This window comes from Schistocerca gregaria, chromosome 6, assembly GCF_023897955.1.
Source record: "Schistocerca gregaria isolate iqSchGreg1 chromosome 6, iqSchGreg1.2, whole genome shotgun sequence".
NCBI lineage: Eukaryota > Metazoa > Arthropoda > Insecta > Orthoptera > Acrididae > Schistocerca > Schistocerca gregaria.
The window spans coordinates 489,034,442-489,059,458 of record NC_064925.1 but is presented as its reverse complement, the minus strand read 5'-3'; the positions used below and the strand labels follow the sequence as shown (position 1 = coordinate 489,059,458).

The following is a 25,017-nucleotide window of genomic DNA, read 5'->3' as shown; positions in this document are numbered from 1 at the left end:
AGCTATGACACTGCTTCTAGTTTTACTTCTAATATTACTGAAATTCATCCACAATATATTTGCCTTATTTATGACCCTCTTGCCCCTGGATATGGGTGCCCTTGCCTGCTGCTGGTGTTGGTTGTTGTTCTACTGCTGTTATTGATAATGACAGTTACTCTGTAGCCGCCACTGATGAATGGTGTTGCAGCCGTTTCATGTTTTAGTGGTACTGGGATTGGAGTCCCTTGCTCTATAGATGACTCACTAATGAATTTAATAATTTTGGCATTCATATTTCTTCCTTCTTGTGTTCATGTCGAGATTGTGTCTTTTAATGTGCTTTCTGTTCCCACAATTTCTCTCTAGAAAGGTCACATACAAGCAGTCTCTACGGATTTTTTTGAATATCAGTATTCTGTTTGCTATAATAATTTCAATGTTTACACACAAATTTTCTGTCAGATCATGCCTAAGTGAAATACTGACAATGTAGAAATCTACTAGAGGCATTCTTTTGATTGAAACTTCCTGGTAGATTAAAACTGTGTGCCGGACTGAGACTCAAACTCGGGACCTTTGCCTTTCACGGGCAAATGCTCTGCCAACTGAGCTACCCAAGCATGACTCAGACCCCGTCCTCACAGCCTTAGTTCTGCCAGTACCTCACCTCCTACCTTCCAAACTTTACAGAAGCTCTCCTGTAAGGTCTCGTGACCATACCAGTTGGATGCTAGGCAACTGGAAAACTGTAGTCAGTCAAATGGGTCTTGATTTTGGTTGGTAATAGCAGATGGTATGGTTTGAGTGTGGTGCAGACATCACAAAACCATGGATCCAACATGTCAACAAGGCACTGTGCAAGCTGATGGTGGCTCCACAATGGTATGGGCTATGTTTACATGGAATGGACAGAGTTCTGGTTATGTCTGGTTATGTGGAGACCATTTGCAGCTACTCGTGGATTTTATGTTCCCAAACAATGATGGAAGTTTTGTGGATGACAATGCTCCACATCATCGGGCCTCAATTGTTCATGAGTGGTTTGAAGAACATTCTGGACAATTTGAGCAAATGATTTGGCCACATAGACTACCTGACATTAATGCCATCAAGCATTTATGGGCCATAATTGAGAGGTCAGTTCATACACAAACTACTTCAGCAGCAACACTTTCGCAATTATGGGTGACTATGGAGGCAGTATGGCTCAATATTTCTGCAGGGGCTACCAGCTACTTGTTGCTGCACTACACTGAGAAAAAGGAGTCCCGACACAATATTAGGAACTATCCCAAGATTTTTGTCACCTCAGTGTACATCACATGGCTATTTAGATTTTCTTGTCTATGAATATTCAGTTTGTCTTTTTTAGCATCGCTATTTAGGTTTCTTTGTCTCCACGTATTTGCTTTGTCTTTTTCTGCATTTAATTCACTTTTATCTTTTTATGTGAATAGGCTGTTCATACGTATTTCTATTCATGGTCACACTGTTTACACTTTTCACAATTTATTACAAAACCTTGCCTCACTGATATAAACTGAAGCACCCATGAAACTGTTACAGGCATGCGTATTCAAATGCAGAGCTATGTAAACAGGTAGAATATGGCACTGTGGTCGGCAATACCTATATAAGACAACAAGGGTCTGGTGCAGTTGTTAGATTGGTTGCTGCTGCTGTAATGGCAGGTTATCAAGATTTAAGTGAATTTAAACATGGTGTTATAGTCAGTGAATGTGGTGTTATAGTCCGCAAACAAGCACTGGGACATGGCCCCTTCAAGTTAGTGATAAAGTGGAGATTTTCCCATATGACCAATTCACGAGTGAAATGTGAATATCAGGAATCCAGCAAAACATCAAATCTTTGACATCACTGCAGCCAGAAAAAGATCCTGCAAGAATGGGACAATGATGACTGAAGAGAATCGTTCAGTGTGACAGACGTGCAACCCATCCACAAATTGTTGCAGATTTCAATGTTGGGCCATCAATAAGCGTGTGAACCATTCAATGAAACATCATCTATATGGGCTGTCGGAGCTGAAGGCCCCCCTCGTGTACCCTTGATGACTGCATGACACAATGCGTAATGTTTGGGCCCATCGTTACTGACATTGGACTGCTGATGACTGGAAACATGTTGTTTGGTCAGATGAGTCTCAGTTCAAATTATATTGAGTGGATGGACATGTATAGGTATGGAGACACCCTCCTGAATCCATGGACACTCCATGTCAGCAGGGGACTCTTCAAGCTGGTGGAGGCTCTGCAATGGTGTGGGGCACGTGCAGTTGGAGTGATAAGGGGCTCCTGATATGTCTGGATATGACTCTGATGGGTGACATGTATGTAAGCATCCTGCCTAATGACCTGCATCCGTGCATTCTGACGGGCTTGGACAATTCCAGCAGGACAAATTCGACACTCCACAAGTCCAGAATTACTACAGAGTGGCTCCAGGAACACTCTTTGCTCCAGGAACACTCTTTTGACTTTAAACACTTCCGATGACCAGCAGAATCACCAGACATGAACATTATTAAGCATATCTGGAATGCCTTGCAATATGCTGCTCAGAAGAGATCTCCACCCCCTCATATTCTTATGGATTTATGGACAGCCCTGCAGGATTCATGGTGTCAGTTCCCTTCAGCACTACTTCCAACATTAGTGAAGTCCATGCCATGGTTTGGCACTTCTGCGTGCTTGCGGGGCCCTACACGATATTGGGCAGTGTACCAGTTTCTTTGGCTCCTCAGTGTAAACGACACTCCAGACAATTCCCATATGGCTCATGCCTCATTTTCTAGCATTTTTTATAATTTCTCACAGTATCAATCTTTTTTTGAAGTTCATTGAGCACATTAACTTCTAAACCAAAGTAGCACATTTCAGTCATGTTTTTGATGTCATTCTCTCTCTCTCTCTCTCTCTCTCTCTCTCTCTCTCTCTCTCTCTCTCTGACACACACACACAAACACACACACACACACACACACACACACACACACACACACACACACACACACACACACATATTTGCATCACATTGAATTTGTACATCTTCCTTAGGAAAGCAATACTAATGACACCATTCATGATTAAACATGCATATCCTAATACCATTTAGCAAAGTGCCATCAAATATACCCCACTTAATTAATATTAAGGCATCAAAAATTTCAGAGTGATTTAAAATTACACATATACTCACTGCCATCTTGACAACTGATACACAGTCAGCATTGATCCAGACAATAATTGTCTTCTGAAACGCAAGCAGCTCTTTATTCTCACAAAGTAATGAATAATGTTCACAGAGGATCTGAAATTAAATTCATATTTCTATATTTACAAAAGGCTTTGGATGCTGTTCTTCACAAGTGTCTTCTAATTAAATTGTGTACCTATGCAGTATCGTCTCAGTTGTGTGACTCAATGATTTCCTGTCAGGAAGACAACAGTTAATAGTAACTGATGGAAAGTCATCGAGTAAAATGTAACTGATATCTGGAGTTCTCCAAGGAAGTGATATAGGCCCTCTTGTATTTCTAATCTTCATAAATGGTTTAGGAGACAATCTGAGCAACTATCTTAGATTGTGTGCAGATGAAATTCAATGTTAAATCCTTAGGTCCAGCCCACTAGGTACCTACAGCTGCCAGTAGATGTCATACTCAGCAGGTCATCCTTAGAGAGCCTGTATTCTCTGTATACAGACTCTCTAGTCATCTTTAAAGCTTTATAACCATGGATGTTTATAACCTGACAAATTGTGGCATCAGGTACGAAGTGACAATAGCTGTATACAAAGTGAGCTGCTATACCTCTGGCACGTAGGCAGAAACATAAGATGAAATTGTGGAAAATACATTAGAAAATATGCTTTGAACAATTGTTTGCCTACTGGACCAGTAATACATCTTCTAGCACTACTTATGCTAACAGTAGAAAGAGTTCAATACAGTGAATGTAAAAGATATTTGTGCAGCTACATATTTCTACATCTTAAACATGGTTGCGATACGACTACTATGTAAATTTGAAGAGGATGAAAAAATTGGCCAACCAGGTGCAAAACAAATGATTATTTCTGCTATGAAGCTTCTTCAGGAGACACATCACTGATAAAACGAGCAACTTAAATAATATATGCATATTTTATAGTGGAATATTGGAGTAGAGATCAGTGCCATCATTCTAAATTATAACATCCCAGAGCCATAATAAATATTTTAATATTTGCTAATTTTGACAAATAATTTAAAAAAAATGTAAATGTAGGAGATTTCTCTTGATTAGTGGTTCTCCTTTTGAAACAGTAATAGTAGTCAGTTATTCTAATATTGAACAATTTTCATTTAACATGATTTCAGTAAATTTTTTTGATCCCCAATTAATGGAAATTGCGAGAATCTCCTGAGCATTGCAGTTTCACAGAAGTAAAACAAATTATTAATTATACAGCTGTATATCTGGAATACTGTGTGTTTGGTGGTGTCTTTTGATATAAAAACAGCTTGTTGGGCAAACTAACAGTGAAAAGTACCATAACTGAGTCCATGGCTAAATAAATTTTGCAGTTGTGAAGCAGGCAGAATAATATTAACTCCAACTTGTCATAACATATAAAATACCAACAATACATATGTAAAAAGAACCACCACAACAGTAGTCATCTAGTAGATTCTTGTACATGAAAATTCAGAAGTCTGGACAGTACCTATTGAAAGATCTGCTGGTCAACTGCAAAAGCATTTTTTCTGGTTATTCTGTATCCCTTCCGATTACTGCTAATGCCCGCTAGTTCCTTCTTTCTATGTCCCAAGGAGAAAAGAGCATACAACATGCATCAGTGTTACTGATAAAACTTCCTGGCAAATTGATATGGTTTTAGTCTGAGAAGAAGTTTCATTTCTATGCACATTCCACGACAGAATGAAAATTCATTACGGAGTATTACTGAAGTATGTAAGTCATTTCACATGTTTGTACCAAATTTTGATTTGTTTCATATGGCACATAATTGAAAAGAAAATTGTGATTCAATATACGCTTATGACTTCCGGCTAACAAAAAATATAGAATTTAAATAAAGATAAAAAAAATACTGTTAAGCAGATTCAGACCTGAGATTCCTCCACCAACAGACTGACACTATACATTCAGCTAAAGGCATCTACATAACACTTGCAAAATGTATTTTACTGAAGTTTGCTCAGAAATCATCTCATTTTTGAAGGTAACTTTTTCAAATTTTTCTTTTGTTTTAAACTGTGTCGTACTGCCTTAGGAAACTGATGTCTGGGTACAGACTTTCAAGAAATCCAACAGGCTCAGTCTACAAGCTCCTCTTGTAAGATAAAAACTCATATTTATGCTCACAGGCATAAAATCTACACAAGCTGCTATCTGACCAGAGTGCAAACACATACAGAGTGTGTAACAAATCTGACAATAGTGCAACTACATTGTAGTCATTTTCTGCAAAAGAATGACTCGCTGAGTGTGACATCTGCTGGCAGTCCCATAGTTGAGTTGATGTAAGTTGATCCCTGACAGTTGCGGTGGGCTGCATGCAGCAACTTTGCATGCCTATCACAATCAGTAATGTAACGTAACCCAACTTTGTGAAAGTTTCTATGGCAATGACTCAGCATTGTCACAGCTCTGTAGATGGCTACTGTCTTCACATGCAACCATTAGCAACAGTGCTGTGAGGGATCTTCTTAGGCTGTCTCATCTATAGATAACTAGTGGCTGGAATCATGAGCCATGACCCCAGAAACGTAAGGGTTTTACATCGAGTCAGATGAAGCTGTCATTTCCCATCTAGTAAAGTCATCAGACCAAAATGATTTACATGAGCTATCTGCATGGTACAAAAAGTGGTAATTAACCCTAAATAATGAAAAGTGTGAAGTCATCCACATGAATACTACAAGGAATTCATTAAATTTCAGTTACACAGTAAATAACACAAATCTAAATGCCATCAATTCAACTAAGTAACTAGGAATGACAATTACAAACAACTTAAATTGGAACAATCATGTAGACAATGTAGTGGACAATGTGAACCAAAGACTGTTTTATTTGTAGAACACTTAGATGATGCAAAAAATGCACTAAAGAGACTGTCTACAGTATGCTTGTCCATCCTGTACTAGAGTATTGCTGCACAGCATGGGAGCATTACCACGTAGGACTGATGGAGAACATAAAAAAAGATCAAAGAAGATCAACTCATTTTGTATTGTCACAAAGTATGGGAGCATGTGTTACATGTATGTCAGCTGAATAGAGGTGGCAATCATAAAAACAAAGAGTTTTTTGTTGTTAAAATATTTTTTCATGACATTTTGGTCTCCAACTTCCTCCTCTAAATGTGAAACTATTTGGTTGACATCCACCAACATATGGAGAAATGATCATTGTAATAAAATAAGATTAATTAGAGATAACAAGGTAAGATTTTAGTGTTCATATTTCCCATGTGGTGTTGGAGAGTGGAATGGTACAGAAATAGAGTGAAGGGGTTCAATGAACACACTGGTAGGGTCTTAAGTGTGAACTGCAGAATAGTCATGTAGATTAGTAGATGTGGAATGCCGAATTTTTAGCATTCATTACATTGAGCTTTACCTTTATTTCTTCATTGTCTTTAGAGTGCTTTGGAGTGAATGTTAAACGAGAGAGATGACTGTATGAAATATAATAAAGCTGGTGGAGATTTCCATTAGGAGTGATCAGAACGATTTATGTATCATTAATGTGATGTATCTGCAGATGTCACAACTGACCATGGAACATCAGAAGTGACTACAATGAATAAAGGCATTTGTCAGGGCTGCCTAGTATCACCTCTCTTGTTTAACATTAAGCTGTGTAGTGGTAGTTTATTGTTAATACAGTATACATTTTAAGTTGCTACAATTTCTGTGTGTTTTGTTAATGTATGAGGTGTGTTCAAAAAGTAAGGTGACTTTATATTTTTATGAAAAAATATTTATTTATTCATCAATGTTATCCCTTTTAGAGTAATCCCCCTCACACGCAATTCACTTGCGCCAACGTTTCTTCTAATTCTTGAAGCACTTCTCATAAGCAGTTTTTGGTACAACCTTGAGAACTTCCAGCGATGCAGTTTTTATTTCCTCAGTCATTGAAAATCTGTGTCCTTTCAGTCTTTTCATAGGTCTCTTCAGTTTTGGGAACAGGAAAAGTCACAGGGGGTCAAACCCAATGAATATGGTGGCTGAAGCATGATTGTCATGTTGTTTCTGGCCAAAAAATCTCTCTCAAGCAATGATGAAAGAGCAGGTGGATTGTCGCGATGCAAAAGCCACAAATTGTTTTTCGACAATTCCAGACTTTTTTGTGTATTGTTTCTCGCAAATAACACAACGTCAGGGTAATACTCCTCATTGACCATACGACCTCGAGACAAAAATTCATGATGCACCACATCTGATTCAACTTGGCGTGCTTGTTTCGTTCTTGGCTCTCTGGGATAATTCCATTGGGACGATAGGACTTTGGTTTTGAGGCCATAACCATAAACTCATTTTTCGTCACCAGTTATGACTCTTTTGAGCAAATCAGGATCATCATTGATGTCATTCAAAAGCTCCTGAGCAATGCTCTTGCGACAGTTCTTCTGATCAAAATTGAGAAGTTCTGGAAAAAACTTTGCTGAACACATCTCATGCCCAAAACATCTGAAAAAATTGCATGATATGAGCCAACCAACATGACAACATCCTTAGCAACTTCTCTTATGGTAATTCAATGATTTTCCAAAACAACACAGCTTCGATGTTATCATCTGTTGATGTACTGGGATGTCCAGAGTGAGGTTCATCATTGGCCTCTTCTCGGCCATCTTGGAAGAGCTTGTACCATTTACAAACTTTTTTTTTTGCATAAAGCTGACTGCCAACGGTCAACACTGTCAACATTTCAAGTCTTTTAGAGCACTTGATTCCATTTTTCACACAAAATTTGATGAAAATTCTTTGCTCCATTTTTTATAATTATCGAAAACTGCCGAGCCCACAAAAGCACTTCTAACCTGTCAAAAACAAATGAAGTATGCTGTACAGTTGAAACTATGAACATATGTTCAGACATATGTACCAGTGTAACAAAAAAAGATTGATAATCAAGTGTAGTTTGAAAAGTCACCTTGCTTTTTGAACAGCCCTCATACTTCAACTTGTTCCCCATTGTTGAAGGTTCTCATACTCAATTTGAATGAATGAATGGTTCTAGTGCTATATGAAGCTCATAAATAAAAATATATATTTAAAAATATATATTTTCAAATAAATATATCATAAAAATTATGTAATCACATGTACTTTTTAATAAAGGTTATAAAAGTTTTTGTTCACATATTATGTACAAACATACAAATCACAAAGAAACACAACAAACACTCCTTATCCATCTGAGCGACAGTTTGTATTATTACCCAAATCAGATGGTGGTATGAGATTTTCATAGGGTTTCACACCTTTTTTGGCCATTTCATCCCTCACCTAAAAACAAAAGAAAAATTATTTTCATATATGTGTCACAATTCACAAGCAGGACAGCAACATGCATAATTCATATGGTCATAAAAACAATAAAATCAACAGTAGGTCTGATACAATATTTTCTCCTCTATTGATGAAATTAATATTTATTTCCTGAACCTACCCATCTCTTCATTTTGTGTTAACTTGTAAAAGTTCAAATTATCAAGCTTAAAAACTTATGAGACATGTTTTTATTGCATTGCAGAAGTGTCTGTTTCATACACACTGCAGTATGAATTTAATTAATTCACACTGGTTCTTGTATGTAGTTAGTGCCACCATCCTGAAGTTCAGTGTTTTATGAACACAATGTTTTCCACAGATTTTACAAACATACAGAAAGGGCTGTGGTACATTCTCACAAAACTTATGCTGCTTTCATAGTTGTCATTTGATACAGGTACAATATATGGATGACTCTACTTACTACAGTTTTAGATAATCTGCATGCAACAAAAATGATTATAATAATTTGATACTATGTGCTATGTTGTAAAGAAAAGCAAGCTGAGATTATCCATTGCTTCTCCATGCCATAAGATTTTATCTTACTTGTTGCTGGTAAAAGAGTGAAAAATCTTATTCTGATATTCGTGGTATTGTAATATAGAATTTCACAATTCTGTTGCTAATTGCTAATGGTGAATTTTTGAGGGAAGATGCTCCAGAAATGAATTAATGGAGCTTTACCTGCTACAGTTTAAAGAGTACATTTCCCATACAAGAAAGGAATTATGGTTATAGTTTTGAGGAAAAAATTAAACAGGAAGGTGACTTTTAAACTTCTTGTATGTAGTATGTGCTTTTGCAATACAGTAACAACTTATTTAACAACAAAAACAATTATTGAAAAAATTATTTAATTGGATAGATAAAAAATCTACTCACCAAACAGCAGTAGAACAAATACATAGAAGACAGTTATAATTTGCAAGCTTTCAGAGACAGTGGCTCCTTCTTCAGCCAGAAGGGTTGAAGGAGAACAAACAAGGGATGAAGGAAAAGGACTAGAGAGGTCTAGGAAGAGGGGTAGATTTCAAGAATGTCTCCCAGAACCACAAGTCAGGGGAGACTTACTGATGGCATGGTTCTGGGTGACTTTCCTGATATCTACCCATTTTCCTAGACCTCTCTAGTCATTTTCGTTCACCCTCCTTCCTTTCCCTTCAACCCTTATGTCTGAAGGAGGAGCCACTGGCTCCACAAGCTTGCCAATTACAACTGTCTTTTATGTGTATGTTCTAATGCCACATGGTGAGTAGTAACAACTTATTGTTTGATTGCTAAATGATTAAATTTTATTGAACACAGTGACCAACTTAATTCTGTGTTAATGTAAACAACTAGCATTCTGGCCATCTGAATGTATGTTACCTTTTGCAGTTTCTTGTTAGGTATGACAATATTGTACCACAAGAAAATTTACATGTCATTTATCTATTTCATATATCAGAAACTTTCATTTTGCTCTCGCTGGAGAGTAAAAGGACTCGGGAATGAGTGCTGGCTGAGACCTGAAGTGGAAAGCTCTGAGATTTTTAGCAATCATGGAACATGTCTCAGAAAGACAGATTAGAGGCCATAGGAGGGGGAGTGTTCATTGCAGTTGAAAAAAATATTTTCTCTGTTGAGGTCAAAGTTGTGTGTAGCAGTGAAGTTATTTGGCTGTGTGTAACAGGTCTAGATGGAGCCAAATTAATTATTGTGTGTTTTTACCAGCCATCCAATTCTGCTGTGACAGTTCTAGAGTCATTCCAAGAAAGTTTATGGTCAGTATCATGTAAATACCCAGCTCTTCCATTACTAGCTGGAGGTGGCTTTAACTTACCAAATATTGACTGGGATGTCTATCAATTCATTGCAGGGGTTACAGACATTCAGTCATCTGAAGTACTTTTAGAATACATTTTCTGAAAATTGTCTTAAGCAGCTTGTTGGGAGCCCACACACAGTGGTAAGATCTTAGACCTTCTAGCTACAAATGAGGCAGAGTAATTATGGATAAAGTTTAAGCAGATTGTAAATCATGGTCTGGAGAATTACAAGCAATGAGATTTGGAAATGCTGAGGAAGCAGAGGTGTTTGCTCTTTCAGTTCAAAAGAGAGTGTGCAAATGACGACAAGCAAAGGTTTGCAGAGATTCATGCATCTGTGAAAAGATCTATACACAAAGTATACAACTGCTACCACCATCATAAGCAAAGGATATGTCAGAGAACCTGAGAAAATCTGATCCTATGTGAAATGGCTAAGTGGATCTAAGGCTTCCATAGAGTCACTTGTTGACCAGTCTGGTGTGGCAGTTGAAGATAGCAAAATGAAATAATAAATTTTTAATTTCATGTTTAAGAAATCATTCACGCAGGAGTATCATAAAAACAAACTGATGTTTGATCACTGAACAGTCTCCTGTATGGATGACCTAATAATAAGCATCCCTGGCATAGAGAAACATCTGAAGGAGTTGAAAACAAATAAGTCACCAGGTCTGGATGCAACCCCAATTCAGTTCTCGAAGAGTACTCGATGCATTGGCCCTTTACTTAGCATGAATTTATTGTGAATTTCTCACCCAGAACAAAGACCCAAGTGACTGGAAAACAGTGCAGATAACTCCTCTGTATATGCACAGCTAAAGAATGGACCCACAAAATTACAGGCCAATATCTCCAAAATTGGTTTGCTGCAGGATCCTTGACCATATTCTCAGTTTGAATATGATAAATTTTATTCAGGCTGAGAAGCTTAATGTCCACAAATCTGTGTTGCTCGTGCAAACTTCAGCTTGCCCATTCCTCACATGATATATTGCAAACTATGGATGAAGGTAACAGGTAAATTCCTTATTTCTAGATTTCTGGAAAGTATTGGATGTGGTGCTCCATTGCAGGCTGTTAAAGATGCAAGCATATAGTATGGGTTCACAGATATGTGAGTGGCTCAATGACTTCTAAAAGTTTAAAACCCAGTATAATGTCCTCGACGGTGAGTGTTCATCAGAAACAGCAGTACCTCATGGATTTGGAATAGGGCCACTAATATTAAGAGTGAGCAGCAGTCTGTGGTTGCTTGCTATTGCTATAGTATATGATGAGGTGTCAAAGTTGAGTGACTATAGGAGGATACAAGATGACTTGGACAAAATTTCTAGTTAGTGTGATAAATGGCAACTAGCTCTAAATTTAGACAAATGTAAGTTAATGCAGATGAGTAGGAAACCAAACCTGTAATGTTCTTGTCACAGTCACATAATTTAAATATATGATTGTAACATTGCAAATTATATGAAATGGAATGAGCTTATGGTGATTGTGGTACGAAAGGTGAGTGGTCAACTTCGGTTTATTGGGAGAATTCTAGGAAAGTGTGATTCATCTGTAAAGGAGACTGCACATGGGATGCTAGTGCAAACTGTTGTTGAGTACTGCTCGACTGTTGAGATCCGAACCAGGATGGATTAAAGGAAGGCATTGAGGCAATTCAGAGGCAAGCTGCTAGATTTGGTAGGTCTGAACAACATGCAAGTGTTATGGAGATGCTTCGGAAATTCAAATGGGAATCCCTGGAGGAAAGCTAACGTTCTTTTTGAGGAACGCTATTGAGAAAATTTAGAGAATTGGCATTTGAAGCTGAGTGCAGAAGGATTCAGTTGTCTCTAACATACATACGGCATAAGGACCATGATGATAAGATACAAGAAATTACTGCTCATGCAGATGTATATAGACAGTCATTTTTCCCTTGCTCTATTTGCGAGTGGAACAAGAAAGAAAATGACCTGCAGTGGTACAGGGTATACTCGACCATGCAGCTAAGTGGATTGTGGAGTATCGATGTGAATGTAGATGTAGATTAAGAATGAAGGAAGTCCCTCTTTTTAATTCAGAATAATCTCGTGATAATTTAAGTTTCAGAATAGAAACAGGAAACCAATAATGACAGAATAAGATCAGTCGATTATTCACTTACAGACAAACTATGAGGATGGAGCATGAGAGAGAGAGAGAGAGAGAGAGAGAGAGAGAGAGAGAGAGAGAGAGAGGGAGAGAGAGAGAGAGATAAATGACAGAACAGAGGAGGTGGAGAGCGCAAAATGGTGAAATAGGAAAGGGGTGAGCCCAACTATGGGATTAATGAAGTTTTTGGGCAAGACATTCACAGAGAATGGGAGATTTTGCAATTCAGAAAAGGTGGTGCTGGCGTAGATGACTTAAAATCACAAGTGTTGAAATTGTTAATATTGTGGTAAGCAACATGTACTGCAATGACATGGTTGAATATGCAGTTACTCGCAGTTTGGCAGTAGCAATTTGGCAAGGGGAGCTATGGTCAATGACTAGTTCATCGTATGGATGGGTTTGTTGAGGTGGGGGGAGAAAAAAAAAACCCTCTTGAAGTATGTTTCTGGAGTAGATGACCTTAATATTGTCAGTCTACAAAGGGTCTGACTGACAGGGTTATCAATATATCTAGATAAGTACCACTGCCCACTGCCAGATGCAGCTCACACATACGTCAAGTGTGTATGTGGGGAAGTTATTCAATAATGGATGTCAAAATTGAGGTGCAATTTGTAATTGGCAACTCTGCTTCAGTCAGAGGTTTCTAGGATCTATATATATCTGATATCCCTCCAACACAGTTAGAAAGTTTGGCTATGAAGACATCTGGGCAATAGCTACCCAAAACCAAACTTTTGAAAGCACTGAAGAAACCCTAACTTTTGATCTACACATCTTAAACCACTATTTCTACAAATGGAAGTTAAAACCAAACTCAAATAAAACAAAAGTTTCATGTTTTCATCTGTCCAATAGATTGGCACACAGAGCCCTCAATGTCTATTTTGAAGGAGACAAACTTCATCATAATTGTAGTATCACTGCCACGGATACTACTATAAAACCATGCCAACACACAGTTGGCAGCCCATCGTCTGCTGAGTACAGTGCACTGTAGCGGGCTGTGCGGCTCGAGGGAACTGGAGTGTGCCTCTTTCACTTCTTAGCTAGATTTCAACCTAGGCAGATGCACTTTCATTATTGGCCCTAAGCCAGGTCTGCAATGTTTGCATTGATTCTCTGAGGAGGGCCCATCAGGCTTAGTTCCTGAGAATATGTTGTATTAGTTCACGGTATTCCATGTTATGAGATTGTTAGTTCATAGCCGCAGCTGCAGTCCTACAAACTACTGAAGATAAGTAATTTCATTGTACTATGTGTTTCCTGAATAATGATCCTTCTCTCTAACAGTGTGCCATACCACTTATTATTGCAACCTGGACTCCTTTGCTCCTATCAACTCGGCCTTTTACTTATTTGATTTAGTAACGCGCTGAAAACACCCACGTGTTTTGTGCCTCTAAACAGTGAGACACAATAATAATATACACCTAAAATACCTCGAGATCACATTAGATAAGACACTTTCTTTTAAGGAGCACTTGACATGAACATCTGCTAAGCTCAAAAACAGAATCATCATTCTCCATAAACTTTACAGCTCTCACTGGGGATTCTCAGCAGACACTCTCCAGGTATCAGCACTTGGTTTGGCATACTCAGCAGCAGAGTACTGTGCACTTGTCTGGCTTAATAGTCCACATGTAAAAAAGATAGATGTATAACTTAGAAGGACATGCACATTGTTAGTGGGTCAATATGACCCTTTCCCACATACTGACTATCTGTCTTGAGCATTTCACCTCCTGATATCAGACAGAAGAGCATGCTACTGTGTGAATACCAGAAAATTGTTAATAGCACTGACCTTCCCATAGTGGATAATGTATTCCCTGCAGAGCGAAATAGACTAAGATCAAGACATCCCACTCTCATCACAGCCAGGTCTCTCCTGGAAGCCGAATTCAATCCCATCGATGAATGGAAATGCTGCTGGCAACAAAACTGTTTCCCACAATGCCTGAAGCAGCTCTGCATCCAGAGCTGTTATTATTTGTGGTATTTTATGCTGGAGAGCTGTGCTTAAATGTTGGCGTGTAGTAATGTGAAATCTTTATATAAGTATTACCATATGATATATAAATAAATAAATGGATCTATTAGCCAGGTGGAGATCAATGTCTGTGAATGAATCTCGGGTACCCAGCTGATTCACATCATAATTACTCCACCATATATTGGCAAACAGGCTTGTTGTCATCTTCAGCTGCTCCCTGATATCTGCTGCTCTGCTCCTGTCAGTGTGCTTTAAATGTTGGTTATTATACTCTCCACTGCTCCACTCCTACTGCTATCTATGCAGCTGCCATGACGGTGGTGGTGGTGGTGCCAAGCTCCAAATTCTGGTCTCCAGTGTCCACACTATTGCTGTCGGGTATGGACCTTTCCATGGGTTTCACCCCCCCCCCCCCTTGCCCCCCTCCCCCTCCTGGCTCAGTGTAGTGTTCTATGCCTGACTGTTAACTAGACCATCTTAGACTCTGATTTCAATTGCCTCTATATCAACACAATTCCAGAAGGTGGAATATTGCCCGAGTATTTTGGTGTTATTGTAGGCCATAGTATGGCCAGTTTTTACATTGTAGTCATCCACAGCTGTTTTGTTGGTCAGGTGCGATTCAGTGTGGCATCCCTGTTTATGACACCTCTCTCCTGTTGTGCAAACCATTTTCCCCAATGTTTGGTAGACTCCTGGTTTGTGCAGGCCTACGTCATCCTTCATTGAGTCTAGCTGTGTTGATGTTTCTATCATTACACAAACTACGTGTTTGTCATCTGGTCTCATGGACGGAATAGCTTAAGTGAATTTCCCAGTCACCTGAATTCGCAGCAGTTACCATGGAGGTGGAACAGGAGGGTGCCCTCCCTTTTCTGGATGTTCCAGTGAAATGGAAACCAGATGGCAAGCCGGGACATTGAGTATACAGAAAACCAATACACACCAATCTGTATCTGAATGTCTCCAGTAGACACCACAGCTCCCAGGGTGAAGGCATTTTAGATACAAATTTCACAGGGCATAATCCATCCATGACCAAGACAAACTTCCAACTGATCTGAAGAATGTCGAGACAAGATTCTGGAAAAATAGGTACAGCGGCAAGCAGGTAAGGTGTGCCTTTAGGCAACAGCAGGATGAAAAAAAGTAGAGCACATCCCATTTGTTGGTAATAATTCTAGACAGTGGCAGGGCCTAGAAGATATATAATGTTAAACACTTATTTTGTCCACTGTGTAAAATATTGACACTGCTAGCTCTTTGCAGGGTCTACCAAATCCCTTGCAATTACAGCAAAGCATACATTGGAGAAACTGTACACACAAAAGAAGAGAGATGCTGTGAACATATATGCCACAATGAGTCACACCAGACCGCCAAATTGGCCATGGACAACTACTATGGCTGTACTATGGAACACAAAAACATCAAAAACTCAGCAGGCTTCCTCCTTCTGGGACTGCATGACTGAAGAAGCCACTGAAATCAGGGTCAAAATAAAGAAAGCAACGTATGATTGAGTCTGGCATGGAACCCTACACTGAGCCTAGAAAAAGGAAAGGCTTCATTTACGGAGAGTTCCACATCCAACAGCAATAGTGTGGACACTGCAGACCAGAGTTTGGAGTTGGGAGCCACTACTCCCACCACTGCCACCATCATTTGCATTGGCCACAAGAGTTAGCAATAAGAGTGGAGTGGTGGAAGGGGTAATGGCCAGCATGTAAAGAACGCTGACAGGAGTGGAGTAGCAGTCATCAGGGACCACCTGAAGATGGAAGCAAGTGTTTGCTGAAATATCATGGACACCCAAGAATTCTACAAATTAGAAATACGCACTGGGAAAACATATAAGCACACATCTGGGAATGTAGCTTGTTGAGTTGAAGAGAACCGGATGGGTTGGTTTTGAAAGTAGCTGTTACAGTTCTGAGAGGAAAAGAGCAGACTTCTAACTATTTTACTAAGTCCACCTTTTTACAACAGATACGGGAGCACAAAGAAAAAAATAAACTGGAATTTTATCAAACAGAAAATAAATTAGAACTGTCACAGTAACTGCTATGGGAGAGAGAATAATAGAAAAAAATTATTCGCAACTTAGGTTACAGGATTATTCCAAATAGTGGCAGATGAAAGATTTCTTCAGAAAGATTCCTGTAGGAACTGTTATTAGATGCTAGTTTCTGAGACACTACCAACACAGAAATGGCAAGAAGTATTAAATAGTGCAAAAACAGTGAATCTTATGGTTGCAGTGCTATATCCAGGAAAGTATTAAAATCTTGCACTGATCTGAGTTGTGATGGGTTGGTTGGGTACAGAGAGAGGGCTTGGAGGAAGGCAACAGGTTTGCTGGCTGGGAAAGTGGGAGGGAGGGAGGGAGGGAGGGAGGGAGGGAGTGATGGCAAGTGCATCTGGTTAGGCAGGTGATATATGGGTACAGTGAGGTACTGTGCACAATGAGGGTGAAGTGGAGGCATGGATTGGAAGGCAACATCAGGACAAAAGAAATGAAAACTGGTATATCAAGCTTTCTTTCACTTTTTGGTGTGTTTGTCAACAACTCCATTCCTTTACTATTTTTTAAGTGGCCTCCTTTACTCCTTAATTATTTTAATGCTTGATTCTGTATTTTAAAAGGAAGAAACAACATTTTTAAACTGTTTCTAAGCATAGTTGGAACTTTTTATGTGAAGTATCTGCAAGCAAAAGCTGCTATGGGGTATTATTTTATTAATTTTGAAGTGTAGAATTTAAAGGTGATTAACAGTTTTAGTGCCTTTCATTCCTGATTACTAGTTTGCACTGCTATTGCGTTAATAAAGCTGTCAAACTTGGTTATATTTCATTAGTTGGTAATTTTTACAATTGATTGTTCACTTTTCATTTTCAGAAAACAAACTGGTCTCCCTTTCTCTTCTCTACGGATATGTCCCACTCATTAATCATCACAAACACATCCCTCTTTCCTCCCCAAGGAACTCACTAAGTATAGTGACATGTACTTTAATGTGTACCTACTGGAAGTACTAAAAACTGTGCATTCTGAAGGTAAGTTTTGATCAGTATTTCTGTCTCATAATTTTGTAGTTTTCTCAAGCGAATTTTCCTTGTGATACAATAAAAAAACCAGTTACAAATGACAGATGAAATAAGATACATTTGGTTAAACAGTAGAGAGATCACAATGCAACATACTTAAATAAATTCACTGAACAATGGACTTTAGAAATCTGGGCTGATTAATGGGTGTATCAAAAAGGACTTAACAACTTTGAAAACTCAACTCAATTTATTCATTTAACTTACAGACAAGATTTTTGTGTCATTTTGTATAAAAATACGTAATGATTTACACCTTATCCTTAAACAGGTCCAATGTGACTTCCATTGGATATGAGAGACACATGCCATCTGAAGTTTATCTCTTATCAAAGTCGCTGCAGTGTGTCAGGCGTGACTTGTTCAATTGTGAGGTAGGTTCTAGCTCCGAGCTCTGGTAGATAAGCCAGTAAGGGTGGAACAAATATGGTATCCTCAATGAATCCACAGGGAAAAAAAAAACAAAGGAAAAAAAGGTCAAGAGGTGTCAGATCCGGTCAATGTTGGGGCTGTGTGACTGGCGCACCTTGGCTCTTCTTCTTATCATGAAAGTAGACATTTATAACATCCTGGACATCAGATGTGTAGCCTGGCATTGCATCATCTTGCATAAATAATACACTGCGTTCTTGGCCATCAACATCAGTCTGGAGATTAAAAACAACCAAAATACACTATTGTTAGATTTTTCCTGGAAAAGGGAGGGTCTGTATACTTTGCTCTTGCTCAGTGCGCAAAAGAACATTCAGTTTTGAGCTGTCACATTCATGTTCCAAGGATTTTAATGGATTTTCACTGCCCTATATCTTACAATTGTTTATATCAACTTTACCACTTATGTGAAAAGTCAACTCATCACTGAGGATAATTTTTCGAGCAAAATCTTCATCAAAATAATTAAGTACTTCCACACAAAAGTCATCATGAGCAATTTATTTATTCATTATCATCCCCATGATCACATTTGTGGTATAGGATTTGTCAGGGTACATTTTAACAACTGTATAATATCTTTACAAAATTTTTTCTATGCTGAATTCATATGAATATATCTTATGTTTAATACAATATACAACTAATAAGTGTTTTTATAACATAAGAAATTATGTGCTTGACAGACCTATTCCTTGATGTTGCGATTTCATTTGTCACGTTTATGACATAATATATTCTTATACAGTTGAGCAGAGCTATTCACTTGCACTGTAGTGACGTTTATTAAGCATGTTTAATCAGTGTCTTTTAGATCTTGCACCATTGTAAACTTGTATAGTTGGAATGCAACTGTTTACTTACCAAAGACCAAACAGTCATACGTGGGATGCTCTGTTCTCTAGAAAGACACCAGGTCGATTTTTTAGGGCTGTTAAAGCTTTGTCTCACTTGCTCTACGATGTAATAAAACACACAGGGATGACAGAGGATTTGTTATGTCTTACATCACATCGCGTTTCAATAAAACACTTATGCCACTCATAAACAGTAGGCGTGCTGGGAGGATTCCTTACCATACTCTGTATGAAAATTACATAGCACAGTTGTTGTAGACTTTGAATCTTTAAACCAAAACATACATTAGTATACTAAGAACGGGAAAGGCAGTAATTATTACTGCAACTGTTGCTAGCACTTGTCCTAGCATAAACCTATACTAGCGTACCACACGTGTCAAAACTTTATCTATTTTCACTCAAGATAACCAAAGCAAAGTCTGGAAGTCGTATGAATAACTTTGTACAAATTTTCAACATTGTGAAATCCTTTTTGACACATCCCTTATTACAATTGTGTCAGTACAAAGTTTTTAAAAAAGGGGGTGAGTATTTAACTTTTTTAAAAGAAAAAATGTTAAAAAGAAATTTTAGAAAATGTTTAAAAAATGGTTAACAATATTGTCTTGACAAAATTTTATATTCTTTTTGGACATACCATCTCTACTTTGTGCAGCACTCTCAGCAGATTCCGTCCAGCCAGCTTTTGAAGATCTGTATTGTTCCATGTTGGTTCACCAGGTTTTGGGTTCATGAGACGTTCAAAGATAAATGGATATGATGCAACATCTTCCAGGCCTAGAGGCATGCTGTAACAATCGCAACATTAACTCAGATGTAATATGTGCAGAAGCATTTTTTTTTCTTTTTTTTCCATTCTGAACACATTCATAATTATGCTTTCATGTCTGCAGACACTAGCTATTTGGATGAGATGTTCATATAGCCCAGGCAGTCAAAAGGTATGCAAATCAAAAGTTAAAATTGAAATTTATCTAATTTTTAATGCATGACTGATATTGTTTGAACTCACTCATCAACACCATCATAGTCAGCACCAATACCAACATGGTCAACACCTGCGACTCTCCTAATGTGATTGATATGGTCTGAAACAAAGTTTACATACAAACAAAGTCAGATTTATAACATACTGAATGAAGCACACTGCAGAATAATGCTTGCTAAAAGAATAATTATGTAGCTACTATACTGAACAAGCAAGTGACCAATGAAAACATGACACTAAAAAAAAGTTTGATGCTTGTTCAGTTGTTCCATTCCCCATTTTATTGTCAGATGTTCAAAGTAAACACTTTTGTTTTCTTAAGCAATGATAAAAATGTTTAAAATCATGTAGGGGAAAATATCTCGGGAAGTTTCTGGCTTTTTTTAATGTTTTCTTTGAGCTACACCAACCAGCCTTTTAACAAATTTTTACTTACCATGTGCAAAACTTCAGCACAACTGGCAAATGTGCATATTACAAATTCATTGGAAATGAAGAACGCACTTCATACACTATGTAGGCACTTCTATTGTTCCAAGATGATCAGTTTAAACAGTCTTATGCTGCCATCATCTGATTTTATGGAAATTATTATGGAAGTGCCTTACTACATTACACGAGTTCAATTACATGACAACTTTGTAACAAGTTCCATAAGATCACAAGATGTCAACATAAGACTGTTGAAACCATCATCTTGTAACAATAAAAGTGTCTATAGTGTGATTGTGGCATACAAAGTGTATTCTACTTTTAGATACTGATAATCCCAAATTACAGCAATTGTACCCTATAAAAATAAATTGTTGAATATCTTGGCGAGGAAAGCATTTCTGAAGAAGAAAAATTTGGTAACGATCAAGAATAGATTTAAGAGTCTGGAAGACTTTTCTGAAATTATTTGCATAGGGTGTAGCCATGTATGGAAGTGAAACGTGGATGATAAACAGTGTAGACATGAAGAGAATAGAAGCTTTCGAAATGTGCTGCAACAGAAGAATGCCTTAGATTAGATGGTCATGTAACTAATGAGAAGGAACTGAACAGAATTGGGGAGAAGAGGAATCTGTGGCACAACTTGACTAGATGAAGGGATTGGTTGGTAGGATATGTCCTGAGGCATCAAGGGATCACTAATTTAGTATTAGAGGGAAGTGTGGAGGGTAAAAATCATAGAGGGAGTACAAGAATGAATACACTAAACAGATTCAGAAGAATGTAGGTTGCTGCAGTTATTTGGAGATAAAGAGGCTTGCACAGGATAGAGTAGCATGGAGAGCTACACCAAACACACAACCACAACAACAACAATAAGAACAACAAGTATTCCTGAATTTTTGAATCTATAATGTGAACCTTTCAAAAATCCACTGTTGCTGTCTTGAAGCTCTAACTATTCCGAGTCAAAAAATACATTCTTTAACCAGAGTAACATGTTATTGAAATTAGAAGATTTGAGTTTCTAGAAAAATCTTGGCAGGCACAAGGTGAACAGTAATAAGTGGCTGGAGGTGGATACAATATGACTTACATGAAATTTCTAGTTAGTGTGATGAATGGCAGCTTGGCTTAAGTGTAGAAAAATGTAAGTCAATGATGATGAGTAGGAACAATCCCACAATGTTCGAATATGATATTGGTAGTATGCAGCTAGACACAGTCATGCTATTTGAATAACTAGGCCTAATTCTGAACAGTGATCTGAAATGAAATGAGCATGTAAGGTTGGTAGTAGGGAAGCCAAGTAGTCGACTTCAGTTTATAAGAGAGAATTTTGGGTAAGTGTAGCTCATGTATAAAGGAAACCATGTATAAAACATAATGCAACCTATATTAAAAACAAAGATTCCAAGACTTACCAAGCGGGAAAGTGCCGGCAGACAGGCACATGAACAAAACACACAAACACACACACACACACACACACACACACACAGAATTACTAGCTTTCGCAACCGATATATGTGTGTGTGTGCGCGAGTGTACACCTGTCCTTTTTTTCCCCTAAGGGAAGTCTTTCCGCTCCCGGGATTGGAATGACTCCTTACCCTCTCCCTTAAAACCCACATCCTTTCGTCTATCCCTCTCCTTCCTGAAGAAGCAACCATCGGTTGCGAAAGCTAGTAATTCTGTGTGTGTGTTTGTGTGTTTTGTTCATGTGCCTGTCTGCCGGCGCTTTCCCGCTTGGTAAGTCTTGGAATCTTTGTTTTTGATATATTTTTCCCATGTGGAAGTTTCTTTCTATTTTATTTACATAATGCAACCTATTCTTGAGTACTGATTACTTGGGATCCCCTCCAGGTCAGATTAAAAGAAGACATCAAAGCAATTTGATGGGGAAGAACAAGATTTTTTACCAGTAGGTTTAATCAATATGAGAGTATTAGAGAGGTGCTTTGGAAACTCAAATGGGAATTCCCGGAGGAAGGCCTACATTATTTTTCTGAAACACTGTTCAGAAAATTTAAAGAGCTGGCATTTGAAACTGACTGCAGAATAGTTTTACTGGCACCAATGTAAGTTTCATGTAAGGGCCATGAAGGTAAGAGAAATTATATCTGGTATGGAGGAATATAGAAAGTCATTCTTCCCCTCAATCTATTTGCAAATGGAACAGGAAAGGAAATGACTAGCAGTGGTACAAGGTACCCTCCACCATGCACTTTATGTTTGCTTGTGGAATATGTATGTAACTGTAGAAGCAGATCATGTTTGTCCTTTTCAAAGGAAACATCTTAGCATTCACCTTCATCAATTTAGGAATCCATGGGAGACAAAACCGACTGGTGTGACAGGAGTTTGAATGTCACTCCTGAATGCAAAACAGGTATGATAACCCCAGTCCCGCCTTGTTCAGTATATCTCAAATAGTTTCATATCTTGGAAATTATATTATGTAACTGGAGAAGTTTCATATCAATGAAAATGTGAGTACAACAGGTTCTTGTTAACAATATCTCATAAACAAATCATTATACACACACTTAATCTTGGTACTAATTTCTATGTAAATATACAGGAAGAACAACCTAACTTTAATATCCTGAACATTTTCCAAGCAATACAAGGTATTGAAATGAAGATTCCATGGAATAATAATATGTGCGGGCGCAAGTAATGTGCTGTATTGGTAACACTTTACCTACATATGGGAGCAGCTATGTATATTTTTAATGAAACAATGTATTTCTTAAATGGCTTTAAAAACCTCTTAGAGAGAGGAGTTCAGTAAGATATAATTTGTTACAGTTTTCAGTGAAAGAGAGAATCTTTTGTTAAGAGGTTACTTATGTAGACTGTCTGACAAAAAAAGGTGAAGCAGCCAGAAGGGAAGTAGGAAATGAAATGACACTTTATGAGTTAAGAGGGTATGTGATGTTATTCCAGTGATTATAGAACTTAGTCAAATTTACATTTAAGAACTTGGCAGCATAAGCCTTATTATCAGTTTGATGTTATGCCCCATCTGGCCTGGAAGCATGAACTGATGCACTTGGGGACTGTGTCAAAACTGTAGCATCTTCTGAGGCAAGCTGCTCCAAAACTATTGTAACTAGTCTTTGATATCCTGAATTATGGCACTGGGGCAGAGCTGAATCCAAGCTCATTCCCAGATCTTGGGATCTTGCTGGCCACAGAAGTACCTTAACATCATGCAGACAATTCAGAGAGGCAAATGCCATGTGTGGACAGCATTGTCCTGTTGAAAAATGGCACCAAAATACTGCCACATGAGAGATAAAACAAGAAGACAAAGGGCTTCCGTGATGTACCATTGTGCCATTACAATTCCCTCAGTCACTACCAGCTGTGACCCAAAGCCACACCCAATGGTTCCTCACAACATGATGGCAGGAGTAACATAACTGCACCTCTCCAAAACATGGATACATTTATCAGTAATCCATATTTACTTGTCACCGTACCACTCCAAATGGAACTATCTGTATTGTGGAAGCCAATTGTGTTGTGGCATTAACAACTGCCTGCCCATGGGATGGTGATTCCTTAGTTCAACTGCTGCTTATCTCCGATCAGTGGTGCAGGATGACATAGAACACTGAAGGGAGTCCATTACCTGTTCTTGAATGGCAGGTGCAGATGTGATGATCCTCCCTTGTGGTCATCAGATGAGGTCGAGCCGAACATTTATGGTGAGTATGCCTACCCTTGCCTTTCCATGCAGTCCAACATCAGGCGATTGTCACATCAAAATGCTCTACAAATCGGGATATGGTACAATTTGACCCCCAAAAAATGTGCCTTTCAAACACTGTGGGTGTTAATAAAGCTGTCTCATGTGAGTATGTGACATCTCCATGTCTTTCATAGTCATCATTCAACACCTGATGCTGTTCGTGCCCCTTGTATACCCTGCCAGAGCTGATAACAACACTAAACATGAACAATGCTAATGCACTGTGCAGTGATTGTTCTACAGTCACAGAGAACTACAACTCAAATCATTTACATACCTGCAAGTCGTGTGTATGTGTGTGAAGTTACACTGACCTCCCACCATTTCTTCTGAGTGATTCATTTTTTGTCTCTCAGTGTATAATGATAAAATGGGTAGGCCTAATAACAAAAGCAGTAACATGCTACACCTAATAGGTTTCTGACAAATAATCTGAAATTCATCCATAGCTTACCTACAACAGTATCAATTGTTGCTGGTTCAGTTTTGTTGCACTGCACAAATTCAGTGTAGAAATTTACCATTACAACACCACCATTTTGAGCCTGAAAGAAATGAATGAATATTTATCTAACTGAGCATTAGTCTACAGAATAAGTCAAGACTTTGTGAGAAATAAAATTATTACACTGGGATCTTTACACATCAGACATAAATACTGTTCTTCAGGGGTTATTATCAAAGAGCAGCAGCAGCAGCAACAACATGAAACATTAAGACAGTTTCTAAATATTCTGAGGTTTAAGATGTCGGTAAGATCACATCATACCTTAAGACAGAGTTCTTTATTTGCTGTTGATCACATACAGTGGAATAGAATGACAGTACGTGGAAGGTATGTGTGACTCGAAATTTAATTTTGTGTCCCATAACTGAATGCAAACCTAATAGTCATCCTCCA

The 25,017-nt window shown here is 38.2% G+C and overlaps 1 protein-coding gene across 1 annotated transcript in view; it reads right to left on the bottom strand.

The window, feature by feature from the left end:
- Positions 1-8,268: 8,268 nt before the first annotated feature.
- Positions 8,269-25,017, bottom strand: part of LOC126278507 (dipeptidase 1-like) — a 439,923-nt gene continuing 423,174 nt past the window's right edge. The window contains exons 8-11 of the mRNA XM_049978668.1: positions 24,571-24,661; positions 19,943-20,018; positions 19,568-19,718; positions 8,269-8,530 (exon numbers count right to left, since the gene is read on the bottom strand). Of these exons, the coding sequence (XP_049834625.1) occupies positions 8,432-8,530; positions 19,568-19,718; positions 19,943-20,018; positions 24,571-24,661 (417 nt within the window). The 3' untranslated portion in view covers positions 8,269-8,431. The remainder of the gene's footprint in view (positions 8,531-19,567; positions 19,719-19,942; positions 20,019-24,570; positions 24,662-25,017) is intronic.